The sequence below is a fragment of the Lissotriton helveticus genome, chromosome 11 (assembly GCF_964261635.1).
Source record: "Lissotriton helveticus chromosome 11, aLisHel1.1, whole genome shotgun sequence".
NCBI classification, from domain to species: Eukaryota; Metazoa; Chordata; class Amphibia; order Caudata; family Salamandridae; genus Lissotriton; species Lissotriton helveticus.
The window spans coordinates 7428829-7447676 of record NC_136072.1 but is presented as its reverse complement, the minus strand read 5'-3'; the positions used below and the strand labels follow the sequence as shown (position 1 = coordinate 7447676).

The window sequence follows — 18848 nt, the reverse complement described above, 5'->3', positions numbered from 1 at the left end:
AAATTACTATTACCACTCCAGTGAGTGCAACAGTAGGGAAAGCGTTGGATAGCGTAGGGGTAAAAATTACTATTCCCACTCCAGAGAGTGTAACAGTAGGGAAAGCGTTGGATAGCGTAGAAGTTAAATATATCATATTTATAAATAATTGTTTGCATTTAAAATAATTAATAATTTAACATTTAAATAACTCTACATCATTTACAAGTGCCTATAAATAATTATTGAAAACATAATTACAATTGAATAATTAATTAACAATAATTAAAAAAATACGAATAAATATTAATTAGTAAATATTAGATACCACATAATGAATATTGAACAATAAAATATTTGTCAATACAAAAAACATATCAATTATTAGAAATTAATTAACAATTAAAAAATATTAAACAATAACATTATTTTTCATTCCAAAAAATACTTTATATGAAACATTACTTACCAACTAATTAAAAATAATTTCCAAATAATAAAAATGAACTACCAATTAAAAATACTAATTGTCAATTAACAAAATAATTACCAATTCAAAAATGAATTACTAAGTACAAAAATTAATTACCAATTGAAAACATTAATTACCAATTCGAAAAATAAATTACCAATAAAATAATGAATTGGCAATTAATAATTAATTAAAAATAAAATAATTATCAACAGCAATAAACAAAAATAAATCATTACTTAATTACAATTAAATTACTTCCCACCCAATTCCCCTATAAACCGACAACGCACAACAGAACTTAAATGCAAAAATTAATTAAAATTAATTTATAATTCCTAATAATTATTAATTAACTAAGTATATTTAATTTACTTCCCGCCCTATTCCCGTATAAACCCAGAACCCGCTCCTGTACTAAAAAATAAAATTGACTTAAAAATAACATTATTAATATATAAAAATAGTTCACCTACAATTGAAAACAAGTAAAATACTTAACAAAAAACATATAACACATACATGGTAAACACATAATAAAATACATAACAATAATACAAATATCGAAATTAGTAAAATCGAGATTAGTGACATCGATATATTCGATGTCAATATTACTAACTTCGATATTACTTACATCGATATAAAAAAATCGATATTACTTACCTTAGGGTTGATATTCTGTCCAACGATATTCTTGACCTCGTTATTCTATACCTTCGATATTTCCAACTCAATATTTATGTAGGTCGATAATTAGGAATTGATATTTAGACTCTACAACACTGGTGGCACATTCAGAGAATGCCAAGAGTAAAAAATGGAAGCCAAGTTTAACCGGACTTGAATGATGACCTCAGGCATTGGCTGTGTCCATGTTCTTATTATTTTCAAACAAGAAATAAAGAATGAATATTTCATCTATATTTGTCAATGACATCTTGATGTATTGAAGGAGATGTGTAACTCTGAATAATGATTCATTCAGGGATATTAATACCCTGTTCTTTTTCATGTAATCTAAATATACCAAAGCAGGAAGCTGCTAGTTTCTTTACCTGCCTCTTAAATATGAGTGTGTTGTCCTGCCTGATTCCTAGATATTCCACAGCAGGTTTAGCGTTCGGGGTGAAGACCTAGAGAATCTGGCCAACAATCCAGAGTCCAGCATTTTAATCATTACCATCTACTATGACATCTGTCTTTTCTCCATTAATTGTTAAACAGCATGCAGCCATCCATTGTGCTACTGCTATAAGACAAGGTTTCTGTTGTGATGATTCAGATTGTTTTTATGGAGCTATGGAGATAACAATCTGAGGGGGATATTTAAACTGTCAGAGCACAGCGTTATGCAAAAGTTGCTAACGCCACGCTTCGACAGTTTTAAAATGCAGGTATGAGCCAGATTTACAAAATACGGTGGAGCCCTGTGTTTCCCCTAGCACTGGCACTAAAAAAAGCTGCCTAGCGCTAAAACAGGCGCGCTTGCGCCATGTTGAAGGGGTACCTGCAATGCAGGGGCGATTGTTTATGTGCAGAAATGGACACTGTAAGCGCTGTGGGAGTGCAGGCCGGATAAACAGATGCGGAGGCTGTATGTAGTGAGCAATTGCAAGTGGTTTATTACGCACAACAGGCTGTCTGGGATCCCAGAATTGGAATGGTTCTTTTTTATTCTTCAGATCTTCTTCTTGTCAGGTGGCCTCTGCATCGGTTGTCGTTTGGTCTGGTCGGGCTTTCGAATCCAGTGACCTTCCCTTGAGGCTCATAAAGAGGGGAGAAACAAAAGGGGCCAGTCAGTCGGAGGTTTGACCGTATGGTCGGAGTGTTAGGTTACCCTTCACCACACCCAGTCGGTGCTTTGGTGAAAAAAAACGTTGAAGGTGGGCAGGCAAAAGAAAATGTGAGGGACGAAAGGGGATAGGATAAAGTAAGACATGGCAGAGGAAATACTGTGTTTATACTGAGAGATGAGGTACTTCTGGGTTGTGTATATGACATGCTATACACCCATACCCTCCCCTATCCCACCCCTGGTATCTGCTTACCTTCCACCTCCCGTGGCCCCGCTATCCCTCTCTCACCCCCACAAGTACTCACCGGCTCTACAGCCTCCTCCGTTGGGCACCACCACTCCTGGCTCCACTGTTCTTCGACGTCTCTTCTGTCTGCCTCGTCTTTTTGTCTCGCACCATCCTCCGTCTCCTCCACACTCTGGCTATCTCGCAACTCCTCTCCGCTCCCTGCAAGTGCATCCGCTTCCTCTTCTGTTAAGGCCTTTTTCACTGTTCATGGGCTTCTGCTCCGGAGTCAATGCCTCCCCCTTCCGCCGACGCCTACCGAGCACTTCGTTCCTGTAGAGATACACGACAAGGGGGGCGGGGTCATCATTTCAGATGGCGTTATGGGGGCATTGTACTTCCCTAGAGTTTGAATGGTTTTGCGGACACTCTCGGATACTGCACTCTGAAATAGCAGGTACAATACAGGTCCCCATAGGCACGTCTCACTGACACCTTCCTGCACATAAAAATCTTGAAAGGCGAACTGGTGTTTCTATATGTTGCAGAATGAAGCACACATAGAAAGAGCAAACTCTGAGGAGATATTATTGATTTCTCCTCGTATCTCCATCCTAAGACCAGATTTTTCCTGTCCTTAGTTTTTGGCCCTGCCCCATCCTTGTAAATATGGGGCAGCCCTAAAATAATGGGTGTTGCAGTGGAACGCCCACTGCAACAACAATTGCACGCCCTTTTCTTGCTAATTGAAGAGTGAAAAGGGGCCTTATTTGCAAGGCGGCGTTAATGTCGGTATATGCACCTCTTACTATGCCCATTTCGTATATGCTCCTATCGCTATATACCCCTTTTGCTACATGCCTCTTTCAGTGCATGTCCCTATCGGTATATTCTGTTTCTGCAATATGCCTCTTTCATTGTATGCCCCTATCAATATATGCCACTTTAGCTATATTCCTCTTTCAGTGTATGCTACTATTGGTATATAGCGGTACAAAAGTGGGTGGTGATGGACGGACCATCTGAACCAATCAAACACACACCCAGGCAACAGATCTGGGTTTAATCCATCACCGTTCTTGTTGTGTGTTTTGCTGTTCACCCTATGTGGGAAGGGTATGCCCAGACGTGGGTCCCGTGCTCACTAGGCCACTGGAGTCAAGCTATCCTGGCTGATGAAGGCTGATAGCCAGAAACCGGTCCTAGGATGCTTGATTCCGGTTCAGGGAAGACATGGCTTGGCAGTTCGGGCTGGACTGTTCCCGTGAGGCACAGGGTCAAGACTGATTTGCATATGGCCATGTCTGAACTGGGGTCGCTTGGTGAGCAAAATAACGATGGATTAAACCCAGATGTGTGACTAGGGGTGAATGTTTTGCCATTGTGCAACATTCCGTCCATCATATTGTGTGTTTTACTATTGGTATATGTCCCTTTTGCAACACGCCTCTTTCAGAGTATGTTCCTATTGGTATATTCTCTTTCTGCTATATGCCTCTTTCAGTGTATGCCTCTATCAGTATATGCAGCTTTAGGTATCAGCCCCTATCAATTAATGCCACTTTTAGTAATACGATGTGGGAGTGCGGGTTTTATAAACAGGCGAGGAGGCTGTAAAATGGGTCTGAAAGAAGGAGTTTTTTTGATAACAGAAGAGGTTAGTGTTCGGGTGGCTGAATGTCCCTCGGGTTCTTCTTCCTCGGACGACTCCGTTGATGAGCTGGACGATTTTGAGACTCATAGAGAAGAGGACTCGCTCTAGTTTTCCTCTTGACTGAGGTGGTCTTCCCGGAGGGTCATAGGAGGATGAAAAACAAATGAGGGAACCGTAAGAAAATTGCTTTGCTGAGGTTTTTAGTTTCTACCTTCACCACACCTTTAGTGTTCGAATCCTATACCCGGAAAGTACCAGTGAAGGGCAAGAAAGTCTTGGTGCTCAGATCGAGGTTCGTGAAGGGAGGGGGGTAGGAATTAAGTGCCTAGGATGACTTCAGAAAAGTGCTCTTAGGAAGGTTTACACTGAAAAAACGCCGCAAACTATTGTGAGATGCAAGAGACGGTATGTACAAGGACACCGAGTTCTTAGTCAGGAAATACCTCCATACCACCCACTATTCCTAGCTCCACCCGGATGTCCCTTCCTTCTCCACCCACCCACTTCCCGGTATCCCTGAGCCGTTAGCACTCACCGGCTCCGCTGCAACTCTCCAGAGTTGCGGCCGCTCTCCAGCTTCCTCCGGACACCACAAAGTCCTCGCACCAGCTCTCCGCTCCCTCCTCCTGGTCGCCCGATGGTCTCGCATCCGGTGTCTTGGGTCCCGCGTCTTCTCTCTGCTCTGGTTTGGGTCCCGCGTCTTCTCACTGTACTGCCTCGCTTCCACTCTCTTCCGCTCCTCTCGTGCCAACCTTCTCCGACCCCGCCTCTTGAACCGGGTCGCCTATCATTGGATCATCCTTACTGCTTCCGCTTTCCAAAGGGGTCACTTCCGGGTTATCGTACTTGTCAGCGTTTTCCTGGGGAAAAACACGAGAGGAGCATGGTAGCGGTAGTCTCGGATTACAGTCCCGAGATGGAACGTGTTGCTGTCGCTCTCCCCATGGTGATAGTCCGGTGAGTCCTTCCTCCGTTCCTATGACTTCCTCACATACGGCTCATTACGTTATATGCTCCTATCAGTATATGCCCCTCTTACTATGCCCATTTCGTGTATGCTCCTATCGGTATATGCCCCTTTTGCTACATGCCTCTTTCTGTGTATGTTCCCATCAGTATATTTTGTTTCTGCTATATTCCTCTTTCAATGTATGCTCCAATCGGTATATTCTCTTCCTGCAATATGGCTCTTTTGGTCTATGCTCCTCTCAGTATATGCTGCTTTAGGGATATGCCTCTTTCTGATATGCTCCTATCGGTATATGCCACTTTGTCCATAAGCCACTTTGGGTATATGCTCATATCAGTATATTTCCTTTCTGCTCTATGCCTCTTTCGATATATGCTCCTATCACTATATGCCACTTTAACAATATGCCCCTTTCGGTATATTCTTCTATCAGTGAATGCTGCCTTAGCTATATGCCTCTTTTGGTATATGCTCCTATCAGTATACCCTGCTTAAGGTATATGCCTCTTTTGGATATGCTCCTATCGGTATATTCCCTTTCTGCTATGTGCCTCTTTTTGGTATATGCTCCTATCAGTATATGTTGCTTTAGGTATATGCCTCTTTCAGATATGCTTCTATCGGTATATTCCCTTTCTGCTACATGGCTCTTTTGGTATATGCTCTTATAAGTATATGCCTCTTTCGGTATATGCACCTATCAGTATATGGTCCTATTATTTTTTGCCTCTTTCGCCAATATATACCCTTTTCAGAATATGCTTCATTAGGTACAGGCTCCTACCGATATATGTCCTTTTCGCCATAAGTACTTCACTTTAAATGCTCTTAACTGCTTTTAAGTGAATCACTTCCTTGTAATATAAATGTATATTATGTTTCAAAAACAATAGCACAGTGAGTATTTTTTCTAGCCTCTTCTTCTTTGCCAGGTACAAACTTAGTTTCATACATCTGATCAGAAATGGAATAATGTATATTTATTTTTTCTTCTGTACAGCGCTTGTCTAACTGGAAACCTGGACGTGAAGCGGTCACAGTTTACAAACTATGAAGGCACCACCTTATTTCCACTGTATCAGGGAACCCTGATCATTGCAGCGTTTGTGTTCGCCAAAGGGAAGCCCTTCAGAAAACCTCTGTACACAAACTGTAAGTGCATATTTTCAGTAATGTATGAGTACTTTTCAAACGCATGCACCGGGACTCCATGACAGTGATTGCTGAAAGCCCGTTGAGGGGCGGGGCACTGCAGGAGTCTCATTGTTTACTATGTCTGCTCCGGATTTGTTCCAGATTTCATGCATAATTACAAAGAAGCATGACACGCGTGTGTGCTTGTAAACAGGTTGTGACCTATGATTCTTAGCTGACTCCTGTGATCAAGGGGCTCACTGTCCATTGGGTAGGAGCTGAACCTGCCAGTGGAAATCCAGGGTACTGCTAGGTATGAGCTACCACCCAGTGGAAATCCAGGGTACGGCTACGTGGGAGCTACCACCCAGTGGAAATCCAGGGGACTGCTACGTGGGAGCTACCACCCACTGGACATCCAGGGGAATGCTATGTGGGAGCTACCACCCAGTGGAAATCCACGGATCTGGTAGGTGGGTGCTACCACGCAGTGGAAATCCAGGGGACTGCTATGTGCGAGCTGCCACCCAAAAATATGTAGTCTTCATATTTTCTGCTTATGTTTACCCCACTGCATTTCATATGATTGTGTGTGCATACCTTATAAGATTTGAGGCAATATAGTCTGACACATTAGAGGTTATTCATTCATATATATGTAGTCACATGATTTATAATATCTTAGAGAATTAAGCGAAGGTGCAATAATCACTTCCTTCAAAAAAGTGAATATTACTTTTGATGAACATAACTTCATCCGGATCCCAATTCTTGAGCTAATTCGGTCCTTACCACACGCAGCCCACCTACCAGGATCCACACTTGACTCTAAGTGTGAAATGGCTAACGCACGCCTGATAACCCACCGGATATACAACGAGTATTGACAACTTGTATGTTCTCCTGTGATCCACTCATATTTATGTTCCCAATTTTTTTTCTCACCCTATTCATTTGATATAATCTACAACAAGTACCGTCATCGTCTATGTTTTAAGGTTATACATGTTTCTAGTTCTTCAGTCAATCTATTTGATGTAACATTTGTAAAGTGCTCTGATACACTTCCAGGTTCTATCTAACACTAGTGGTCCAGAAGGCTGGACCAGGTATCACCTCCAGCAAATGACAGCACCGTCAACGAGACTGAGAGACCGTGTGGTGTGACAACATACCTGTGGCAGCTCATACTGAGACTGTCCTGCATCCTTTATGATATGAACATTCTATTTACCTGGGGCGTTCACCTAAAAAGGATGTTTGTTGGTGTTCCATTCAGTGTCCATTCCGCTATCGGGTTTTGCTTTGGGACTGTGTTTTTTTGTTGTTGTCTTTTCATTTACTGTTAGGGAACTGTAGTATCTTCACGAAAAGGATGCAGACATGTAGAGTTCATAATCCACTTTATTTGAATTCAGAAAGAAGCAGGAATGAAGAAAACAAGCAGCTGTAAAGGAGCTGACTGTACAAGCATTTGAATAAAGACATTCTATGGTACATAGCAACAGAGAATACACATACAAGATTCTACAGTAAAGCATTCTAACCTACAAGTACTATCACATATTCCATAAAGAAACATGCACTCACTACACATCCCCCTTTCTTAATAATAATCATGAAAAGAAATGAATAAGGAAGAAAAGAAAACATTAAACAAATTAAAATCAGGAACGGACATAATCCTGAAACTTCTTGGGAGTAACTACACGTCTTCCACACCTAGTGGTTTTGTTAACATCCACACCGTCCAAGACATCCACACCATCACCGAATGTAGGCTCCACAGGAGGTACAAAAGCCTGAGGAGGAAAATGTTGAAAGTCACTACTACGATGCTTGTCACCTCCTTGATCACTAAGAGAAGAACCAACCAAACCACCACCAAGCATAGGGAGTGGAACAACGGAATCCTGCATGGGAACCAAATCTCGCATTTGGCCATCCACAGAAGCTCCAGACTCACCCCCCTTCTCTAAAATCGGAAAAGCTTCCAACCACCAGTAATCTCTTTCCTTAGTACAAATATTCTTCTGAATAACACCTGACTTATCTGCCAAAGCAATACGATTCAAATGATGAATAGTACCATCATCTAATTCAACCGTGTTCCTCATAACCCTTGTAACAATTTTGGGATTGGAGAACTTAGGTTCTAATTTACCAGACTTCCTACTAGACTTAACTCTAACACACTGTCCCACTTTGATACTCACTTCCTTAGTACCATGTCTAGTGTCAAAGTATGACTTATTCTTATCTTGAGAATTAATGATGGCTTGTTTAACAAGGTCAGGATCCCAATCATATTTCTTACTCCTACCAATCCAACCAGGATTTAATCTACAATGAGGAAATCTACCTCTCATCAAATTGAAAGGACTTTCTCCTACCGTATCATGTACAGTGATCCTGTAAGACCAAATCAATTTGTTAAGTTCATCATCCCAATTCTTATTTCCTTTCTTAGCTAGTTGTAAGAGACCTTTCAAAACTCTGTTCATCCTTTCCATGACAGAATTCCCTCTAGGGTGGCAAAGGGCTGTAAATTTTTGTTCAATGCCTGTGAAACACAGAAATTTCTTCATAAGTTCCGACCGGAACTGTACACCATTATCGGTTAAAATTGAAACTGGAAAACCTTCCCTTAAAAAGCATTTATCCAAAAAATCTATCACCACCTGTGTGTTAACACTAGTGACTACTTCAACTTCAATCCACCTAGAAAATAAGTCCACAAGAACCAATATGTACTTTGAAATGCCATCTTGCCAGACAACCGGTCCCATTATATCTAGAGCAACATGCTCCCAAGCTAAATTTGGATAAATTAACGAAGACATGGGTGGATTCAGGGTTTTTTGTGACTTGTCTGCACACTCACACTGGATACAATTTCGAACATGTCTTTCAATATAACATTTTAATATTTCTCTTGGTGCGAGAAATGCCTTGATGACCCTCATGACCCAAAATTATAATGCTGTCTCTAATGCCTAGAGGAGGTACAATTTTCCCAGCTCTACACAAATATGCATCATCAACACTCAATTCATTACGAACCTCCCTAAAAGGTCTCAAACTAGGATCCAATTTACAATCCTTACTCCAACCTTGAATAACCTTGTCCTTTACTGTTTGTAAAAGTTCATCCTTTACGTTTTCTTCATCCCACTTATCTTTAGATAAACCAGGAGTACCAGTGAAGACAGCAACTACACACATATCATTCCAAGGATCAGGATCAACTTCTTTTAGAGGCAAAGGAAGCCTACTGAGGAAATCTGCAATGACATTTTTAACCCCAGGAACATATTGTACATCATAACAAAAATCCTGAATTCTCATTGACATTCTTGCAATCCTTGCAGATGCTCTGGACAGACCCTCAGTAGTAAGCAATTTCGTCAAAGGTTTGTGGTCTGATCTCAGTAAAAACTTTTTCCCCCAAATAAACTTTCTGAAATGATCCATGACCCAAACACATGCTAGAGTCTCCCGCTCTATTACTGAATACTTTGTTTCAGCAGGAGACAGCGAACGGGATGCCAAGGCAATGACCACTTCATTTCCATTTTTTGAGACCTGAGACAACACACCCCCCAAACCTGTACCGCTGGCGTCAGTAGTGAGAATATTATCTGCACAAGGATCAAAACCCTTAAACGCAGGTGCATTCGCAATTGCATTCTTGATGCAATCAAAAGCTTTCTGACAGCCCTCATTCCAAAGAAAAGGAACCTTGTTCTTCATCAGCAAACGCATTTCATACGTCTTTTGTGAAAAGTTGCACACAGATTTAGCATAAAACTCGGCCAAACCTAAGAACGAACGCAAATCATCCTTTGATTTGAGAGCAGGAGCATTAAGAATGGCCTCCATCAATGAAGTTTTGGGTTTAATACCATCGCCATCAATTTCATGGCCTAAGTATGTGACCGACTTTTCAGAAAACTTGCATTTGGTACCCTCAGCCACCAAACCATTGCTTTTAAGGATTGACAAAACCTCTCTCAATAAAGCATCATGCTGTACTTTGTCCTTGCCCATTATCAAGATGTCGTCTTGAAAAAAAACAACCTCTTTGATATGGCCAAATAGATTAGACATAAGCCTTTGAAAAACGGCCGCAGCCGAAGCTAATCCAAAAGGCATACGTTTAAATCTATAACACCCAAAGGGTGTGCAAAAAGAGGTAAATTGCCTGCTATTATTATCCAGTACCACTTGATGATATGCAGCTAAAAGGTCCAAGGTTGAGAACCATTTTGCACCACGTGTCAAAGCTAGCATTTCATCTATTCTGGGCAGTGGAAACTGCTCAACCAAGATGTTATTGTTTAAATACCTAAGGTCCACACACAAACGGGCCTTGCCATTGGACTTGCGGGCTACGACCAATGGAGAAACCCATTCGGCAGCTTCTATAGGTTCAATCACCTTGTTAGCAAGCATTTTGTCTAATTCCCCTTTAACTTCATCCCTGATAATGAAAGGGATATTCCTAGCCTTATGAACTTTAGGACAAGCTCCCTCCTTCAAACGAATTTGATGTGTGAAACCTTTTAATTTGCCCATACGACTCTCGAATACCTCAGGAAACTCATGTAAAACCCACTTCTTAGTGTCTACACTTTCACAAGAAACCAATACTTGCTCCTTGCTGTTCGGATTAAGAATTATGTCTAACATCTTCTGGTCCTTCCACCCCAAAACTGCTGGCCCTTCCTCGGAAATGTACAATTTACCAGTGCATTGCCTATCCTTAAAACGGAAAATCAGAGTTCTATATCCTAACATTTCAATGCTTTTACCAGTATAGCCCTCCACTGCAATGTCATTAGGTTCCAACCATTCTCCTATGTTATTGACAAATTTACTTTTCCAAACATGTTGAGCCACAATTGTAAACGGTGAACCAGAATCCGCAGCTAATTGTATCATAACCCCTCCCAATGAGATGTGACATAACGGTTTAGAGGAAATATCACCAGTGATATTCAGTACAACTTTTTTCAGTTGTACCAAATTCACTTGTGAATCCGTGTCACTTGAAGATGATGAGGAGGAGTCCTGAACATACGTAACTTTACCTTTAGAAGGTTTCTTGCTTTTAGGATTGCAAACTCTAGAAAAATGGCCAACTAAACCACATTCAATGCATTTTGCAGCTTTGCAGGACATCTATCATACGTAGCAGAATGTGAATAACTGCCACATCTGTAACAAATCACAGTGTTAAACTTTTTCTGCCCCTCATTACTCTTCTTGTCAGGAAAATTACTTTTCTTTTTTTCAAATTTGGAATTTTTGTTGCCTTTAAACACCACTTTCCTTTCAGTAATTTTCCCAACAACTTCTTCAGAGCCTTTTTTGTCTTGAGACAGAGTGACTTTCGCACGCCTTTCAGACAGTTCAGCTTTTTTTACCATGGTAATAATGTCCTTTAAACATTTATCACCCTCCACCCACAACTTATCCTGCAATGTTTTGTTTTTTTGCATACAGCTCTTCTTGCAATTGTGCGAATTTGCACTTGGCAGCCAGTTTTTTTTAAAGCAGAAACATATTCTTCTACCGATTCATGTTTCTCTTGCTTTCTGTGAAAAAATGAATGCCTCGTAACACCAATACAGACTGAAGGAGAGAATTGATCATCAAGGTTTAACAAAGCGACCTTAAAAACATCTAAATCCCCATCAGCCCTCTCTTGTGTATGTAAATCATTAAAAATGTGTAAACCTTCAGGACCTAAGGAATAAAACAACATTCTCTTTTTCCTTTCTGGCGAAAATGCACCATTAACATCTTCTAAATTAGCCAAATAATTTAGAAAATATTCTTTCCAGTCTAGCCATGAAACTATAGGTTCCCCTGGAACAGATAAAAATTCTTTAGGTGAGTTAATTTGCAGATTAGGCACATTAATATCCCCAGAAGTGTTCGGTCTTGAAGATGAGCTGTCAGTCGTCATGTTCTTAAATAAAATAAAAGATTTGCACTGTGTTGTTAAGGGTAGGTGAAGTATATAGAAAAAATTAAGGTTTAAAATAAGGTTCACCACTTCAAGAAATTAAATATACATAAGAAAACACCACATCCAGAATTTGGTGCTGCAAGTATCCTTCTTCCTGAAATTCTAGAAAGTACCTTTAGAAAATCAAAATCGCCGCTGTTCGCAAATGTTTTAGTCCAAACCAAGACGAAATGTGAAATTGTAGTTCCTTCGGTAAAAACAACTCGTTTGGTTGCTATAGCAACTGGAGATGCTGATTTCCAATTTCCAAAATGGCTGCTTTACGTGACTCTCTGCGCGATGACGTCTATGAAGACGTGTAGATGTGAGCGCCAAGTCGCGTTGATCACTTCAGTGACGTGATGAAAGGAATGCCGGTTAAGGGTGAGAAGGTGCTCGCACCAAGGACACACGCGGCATATTCAAAGGTAAGCGTCTAACGATCGCTATACCAACGGTAAGGAAACTTCAATGAAAGAATTCACCAGTGTGCACTTTGAATCCGAAAAGTAACACAGCGAAGCGGTCTTGAGATACAGTCAGCCCAATATCTTCTCCCACATAGTCATTTAAACGTTGATCTTCACACGCGTGTAGATCCGTAGACATGCAGAAACTAGAAAAAAAGTCCGAGTGACACGCCGTGATTACCTTGATAACAGTATGACTATTATGAAAAAGGTAGACACGAAGAAGAAAAAGGGTTTAGTACTCACAAAATACCAGTCCTTGGAAAAAAACAACGATTTTTTCCGTTTTTTTTTTTTTAAAGTCCATGTGATCCCATCCTGTCGCCAAAAATTGTAGTATCTTCACGGAAAGGATGCAGACATGTAGAGTTCATAATCCACTTTATTTGAATTCAGAAAGAAGCAGGAATGAAGGAAACAAGCAGCTGTAAAGGAGCTGACTGTACAAGCATTTGAATAAAGACATTCTATGGTACATAGCAACAGAGAATACACATACAAGATTCTACAGTAAAGCATTCTAACCTACAAGTACTATCACATATTCCATAAAGAAACATGCACTCACTACAGGAACATTGCAGTGTTTGCCAATGAAGTAACTGGTAAACACCAAAGAAGAGAAGGAGGGGAAGCTGAATTTGTCACCAGCCAAGGCAGGCATAATGGAGAATCCCACAGTCACGTGGGACACAGAGAATAAAGGTAGGCGCATGACCGGGCAGAGTTAGAACGACCTGGGTACACCCAAGCAAGCAACCAATGCTCCCTGTCCAGGCTCATCTTTTTGGCTGAGAGCCAATCATCCCGGGGGCCCAGAGTCTCATGCCTCGTGGTGTATTCTACCCTAAAGGCATCATCACAGTCGCATCATGATGGACTCTGCTGGCTCAATGCAGAGCCCAGCTCCTGTTTTTATGTGGCTGAAGCTTGCAAAGTGCACTCATTTCACTCAATATGCTTTGGAGTCAGAGTATTATTTTAGACAGCAAAGCTCAGAAACAGAAGGAGGACAACCTTGCTTGCTGTTTCTGAGCTGCATTGTCTGAAAGTTTAATACCAGGTTAAATGAATTGACTTTAGAGACTGCAGGCACATAAAACACTGAGCCAGCTCAGCCTGGGTTTACTATCTGGTAACATGAAAATTGTTCCTAGACAAGTAACAACTAAATAATAATTTCTTGGACATTTCAGTTAGAGAGTTGCACTGAATTCTTCTGAAGGTGGCAATAACACTTTGCAGAAGTGAAGTCATGTGTTTTTAAAGCTTCTTTCTGAATGATTCTAAGATGCCTGTTTTTTGTTGTTTTAGATCTATTCTCACTACTACTGATTGGACTGTCTTCACTATGTATTTTCCTGATTTTTGGTGACTTCGAAGCGCTGTACATTATGTCACAGGTACAGGTCGCCTTGAATCCAATTCAATTTACTCTCATGAAAATTGTTTACATCACCTTGAATGTAATCATGACTACAGAAATGTTAAATAGGGGGACCCTAATGCACTCCCTTAGGAAGACCCTCAGTCAGCAGGGGCAGTGCCAAGGTCATTGGGTCTCCATGGGAGAGCGTTGGTGAAGCTGCTTCTTTCATTAGGGTTATAGCTAACTCTACCTTCTCATCTGCCCTCCTCACCCTGTTACTTACCTTTGCAATTTCAATGTCCTAACCTACACAGTGCACCCTCCCCAAGCAAGAGTTCTTTCCTTCATCAAGGTCAACTGCCTCTACTATGAAAGAGGAATAAGCCCACCTCCTTTCTATATTTCTTTGTGCCCATCAGGGATCTTCCTTCTGTATCTTTAGCTAAGGTAACATGTTGCCTTCATTTTCTATATATTTTTTTGTTTTGAGAAATGGATTGTGTCAAGTTACATTTCTGCCATTGATTGGATCTGCATTATGATTAATAAGGACTGGAATTTATTCAGTAAACACATCACAATTAATAGTGAAATACTTGCAGTCCCTTTCTTTAGCCTTGCCGAAGGGAGGGAATATTTCCCACTTGCTGGCAGTAATGGAGTCTCAGGCCAAATATCTATTAAATATTGCTTTAGACTGCCCTAAATCTTCTGCATGTCTGTGACTGGTGTTATAGCAGCATAAAGAGGTGCATTTGAGAGGATGGTAGCTGGATGTGTCCCAGAAAGCCTCGCTGTTGCCGATGCTCATTAACTAGGTGTAAACTCTCTGGGGTAGACCAGGAGTGGGTAATCCATAAGTCATTGAAGAACCAGAAACCTACTCAGGGTTTCAGACCTAACTCAAGGTACATCAGGAAAGTTCAGAAAACCTTATAAAAGATCAAGGCAAAATAACCATCTTCTATTTTACAATGGTTTCTGCCAACACAGTAATTGCAACAGAAGAGGTGATCAGGATTCCAAAGGAAATCAGAAGCAGATTTTCATGTTCCCTGTTAATTGAAAAAGGGCCACGTGACCTGTAGCCTCTGTTAATCTGCACTTTGTTGCCCTTTCCGGTTTTCTATAGGGGTGGGTGGAGCTCGCGGAGTCCTACATTGCAAAATTCCTCTGAGTTATAAAAAAACTCTGTGAAATACCGTGGAGTTCCGCGTGTGGCGGAATGCCGCCCACTACGTATACTAAAGACAACCACTCACTCTACAACATGTGGCACACCGACCCCTAGGCCTGCAGCACAGTCAGAAGCACTGCAGATCTAAGGAGGCAAGACCAAGCTAACGCCCGGCTGCGGTAAAGGTTGTTATGTTAGTTGAGGGACTGAGAAGCTTTATAGAACTTGTGTGTTCAGCTATAGCTGTACATGATGCAATGTCAGCGTTTGATAATAAAATAGCACACAGCAGGTAACAGTGCAAGAAGTGATGTAGATTTGAAAAGAGCCGCCATCTCCTCAAGCTATGACTGGAGCAGTCGGAGAAACTGCCATAGTCAGGAAGACACTCGATCAAACGGATTGGTGTCACTACAACGCATGCTTTTACCACGCATGCCTTTACAACGCGGTTTTTACCACGCAGTCCATTACAACGCATAATGCTTTTAGGCGCTGGATAGTGAAATATTTAATTTACTATTCCAACTCCAGTCCCCGTGGATAGCAGGGAAGGTGTTGGATAGTATATTAAATACATTCCCTATCCTAGAGCGCCCCCCAGCGCATTGCGTTGTAATGGTTTGCGTGGTAAAAGTTGCGATGTAATGGTAGTGCGTTGTAAAAAATTCGTTGTAACCGTGCTACACCGATCAAACAATAGGCGTGGCGCACCCTTCAGAAAGCATTTAATTATAGACAATGTGTGCCTCTCATGGTTTTCCCTCTCTCTTGCCCCAGTCTTTGGACCTCTTCCCTCTCGCTGATTCCTCCATTTCCTCCCCCAGAATCCTGCATCCTTGAAGCTTCAGAACCGCGGTGTCTCTTACGTCATGTTCGGTTCTCTTATTTTTTCTGGTTTGAGCTTCTGTGCTGACGTAACAATATTGCGATGGCCGCAACTTTTGGAAATGGAATACAGCATAGTAAGGTTTGCTGCATTGGGGAGTTTTCACTATTTAAGGTGATTTGGGGGAGGAGAGCTCACAATACAAGCGGCAATGGAGGCATGCTGGTGAACTCTGCTCCGCCGGTGGCTGGCGGAGGTTTTTTTTGCATAACTTCGCACTCTACTTAGAATGCAGAGTGCCAAAACTCCATGAACTCCGCCAGTGGAGTGGAGTTCCTGGCCCACCCATAGTTTTCTACCATGACTTATCTTCACACCATTTGCTCCACTCATGTAATACACTCTTAGTGAATTCTAGGAGTGCAGCAAGTGGGAAACAAACTGTTCATAACACAGCTAATCTTTGAGTGCGGCTAAAATTAAGTAGACAGCTTATGCTCCCTCCCCATCTGACCCCAGTTCTGTTCCTGCACCTGCCCAGCTTCTGCTCTTTGGGCTTAATATTTCACCGCTAGATTGGATTCAGTTCCAGCTAATTCAAAGTTGGTGTGGGCCCATGGGCTGCAGGGCATGAAAGATAGTAAAAGTCTGGATTTTTTCCAGCCCACATTTAGGGTGCCAACTATCATAGTTAAAGTTTATTTTACTACTTTGTGCCGTGACTTGGATTTGTGAATGATCCGTTTCACTAGACTAAATATTTAAACTGATCGTTGAATTCGAGGTTGTTCCGCATCTGTTCCTCTATGTAGTAGATCCAAGAACTTTTGTGAGGAATCAAAAGAGAACATTTGATGGACTGTTATGGCACTTGAACCATAATTTATTTTAGATTTTAGATTTTAGAAACTTAAAAACTAATCCAAAGTTAAACTGCTAAGCAGCAAAAATCCATCAGAGAATTGACTCAGGTGCATTATAACCTTGAACTTGAAGGAGGATGCATGACACAAGGTACTCATTAAATTAAAAAGGGACCGCTTTCCATAGATGGTACCCTGGCTATTAGATACTGATTTGGAAAATGTGGTGTTCATGACAAGACTCAGAGGTATTATAAAGGTGTTCATTGTTCTTGGTTGCAGCTCGCCTGCGTTCCCACTCTTTGGAGGGTTTACTTGTTCATCTCTCTGGTCATCCTCTTTTTGGTATGCTGCGGGGTTGAGGTGAGTACTTGTACAGTTTCTGACCAACGTGCCTAGTCACTGACTTTTACCTTACTCTGTGAATCGATATTCAAAGTTTTGTGGGTATAGAAAGAATGTTTAGTAATTACATCTAGAGTTTGAATAAACAGCCCAGTAAGTCAACTCTAAATAAAATGACCAGCCTATGTAAAATACTGACTACTTTGATTTGAATCATGACTTTGAATGCACTGTACACATATTGCAGTCTTTATGTAAATAAATATGTTCTTTGATTACTGGTTTCTAATATGTTTACCCCCAGAATCATGTACTGGATACGCAGGAGAGGGTACAAGATATATCTGTTTCCAAACGTATGTTTGCAGAAACTGATAGATAAGCAAGCCTATACATCTATAAGTCAACCCACTTTTTTCTCATTTCTTTTTTTCATTTTTGTAATTTTAGACTTGATATTCTTTGCATTCTTTGATACAAAAATACAATATTCATGACACATATTCATAAATTGTGCCATGAGGTCAATGTGAAGGGAAATCAAGCTTATTTTTATGAAAATTTAATTTTCTTTGTCTTTACAGGAAGGAATTATTGGAAACCGAGCACTCTGGGTCTGGATAAAGAAGAAGGTTAACTACAAATCTAAAAGTCAGTACCAGAAGCTGCAGCGGCTCCTGGAAAGGGATCCACAGTGGCCACCGATAAACCAAACCATCTATCCTGACTCAGCTGTTACAGAGCTAGAAGTTGAAATAGACACCTACCGCAACCCAGCCAGCATTTGACAAAAATGTGCATGTGCTGACAAAGATGAAACTCAACTCCAAGCTGCATGGAATCGAAAAAGGGACTCCCTGGTCTTTTAGCCAGCACTATTTATTTGCGAATGATTAACAATTGCATTATTCATTGCTGTAATCCTGTGATTTTAGAGTCGCATCCCAACCTCCTGCATCCACATACTCAGAAATTTCTCAATAAATCTTGTAGAATGTAATGCTCCAAAACAGATCCGGGCCTGCTGGTCAGTACCTGTTACTGGGGTAGAATGTGGGCCGCTTAAGGGGTGGTTCCATTCATTGTGTGCTTACAAGCCAATCTACATACATTGTCAAGAAACAAAGTTAGGGTTTTGTACAAGAAGGGGAGACTTTGGTTTTGTGGTCCCTGCATGATCGTCCATTGATTAAAGATATTAGCCAGAGACAAACAGTGAGAATTATGCCCAACATTGGTCTGTACCCAGATGTCTAGAAAGGACATTTTGTAGAATAAACATATTAAGATCTTGGCTTCAAATGAGCCTTTGTACCTGCTCAGTGTTTCCCAACCAAGGCACTGAAGATCATGTGAAATAGGAAGGTACATCACAAGGCCACATGAATAAACAGTGTAAATGAGAGTAGAGCTAGGTATGCGGGTGCGAACGGGATGGAGAAAAAACAAGAGGATCACCAAATGGTGTTCTGAATCAGATGGTTGCAAATGGATGACGTGTTGCTTGAAGAGAATGCTCTTACCTCCTTTCTAAACAGCATAAGTG

At 41.0% G+C, this 18848-nt stretch overlaps 1 protein-coding gene across 2 annotated transcripts in view; it reads left to right on the top strand.

Moving 5' to 3' along the window:
- The window catches only part of LOC144792208 (putative cation-transporting ATPase 13A4), a 408029-nt gene extending 389505 nt beyond the window's left edge, over positions 1 to 18524 (top strand). For both annotated transcript variants that reach the window (XM_078667109.1, XM_078667108.1), the window contains 4 exons: positions 6100 to 6251; positions 14034 to 14122; positions 17240 to 17320; positions 17887 to 18524. In XM_078667109.1, coding sequence (XP_078523235.1) covers positions 6100 to 6251; positions 14034 to 14122; positions 17240 to 17320; positions 17887 to 18090 — 526 coding nt within the window. In that variant the 3' untranslated portion in view covers positions 18091 to 18524. The remainder of the gene's footprint in view (positions 1 to 6099; positions 6252 to 14033; positions 14123 to 17239; positions 17321 to 17886) is intronic.
- The last annotated feature ends 324 nt before the right edge of the window (positions 18525 to 18848 follow it).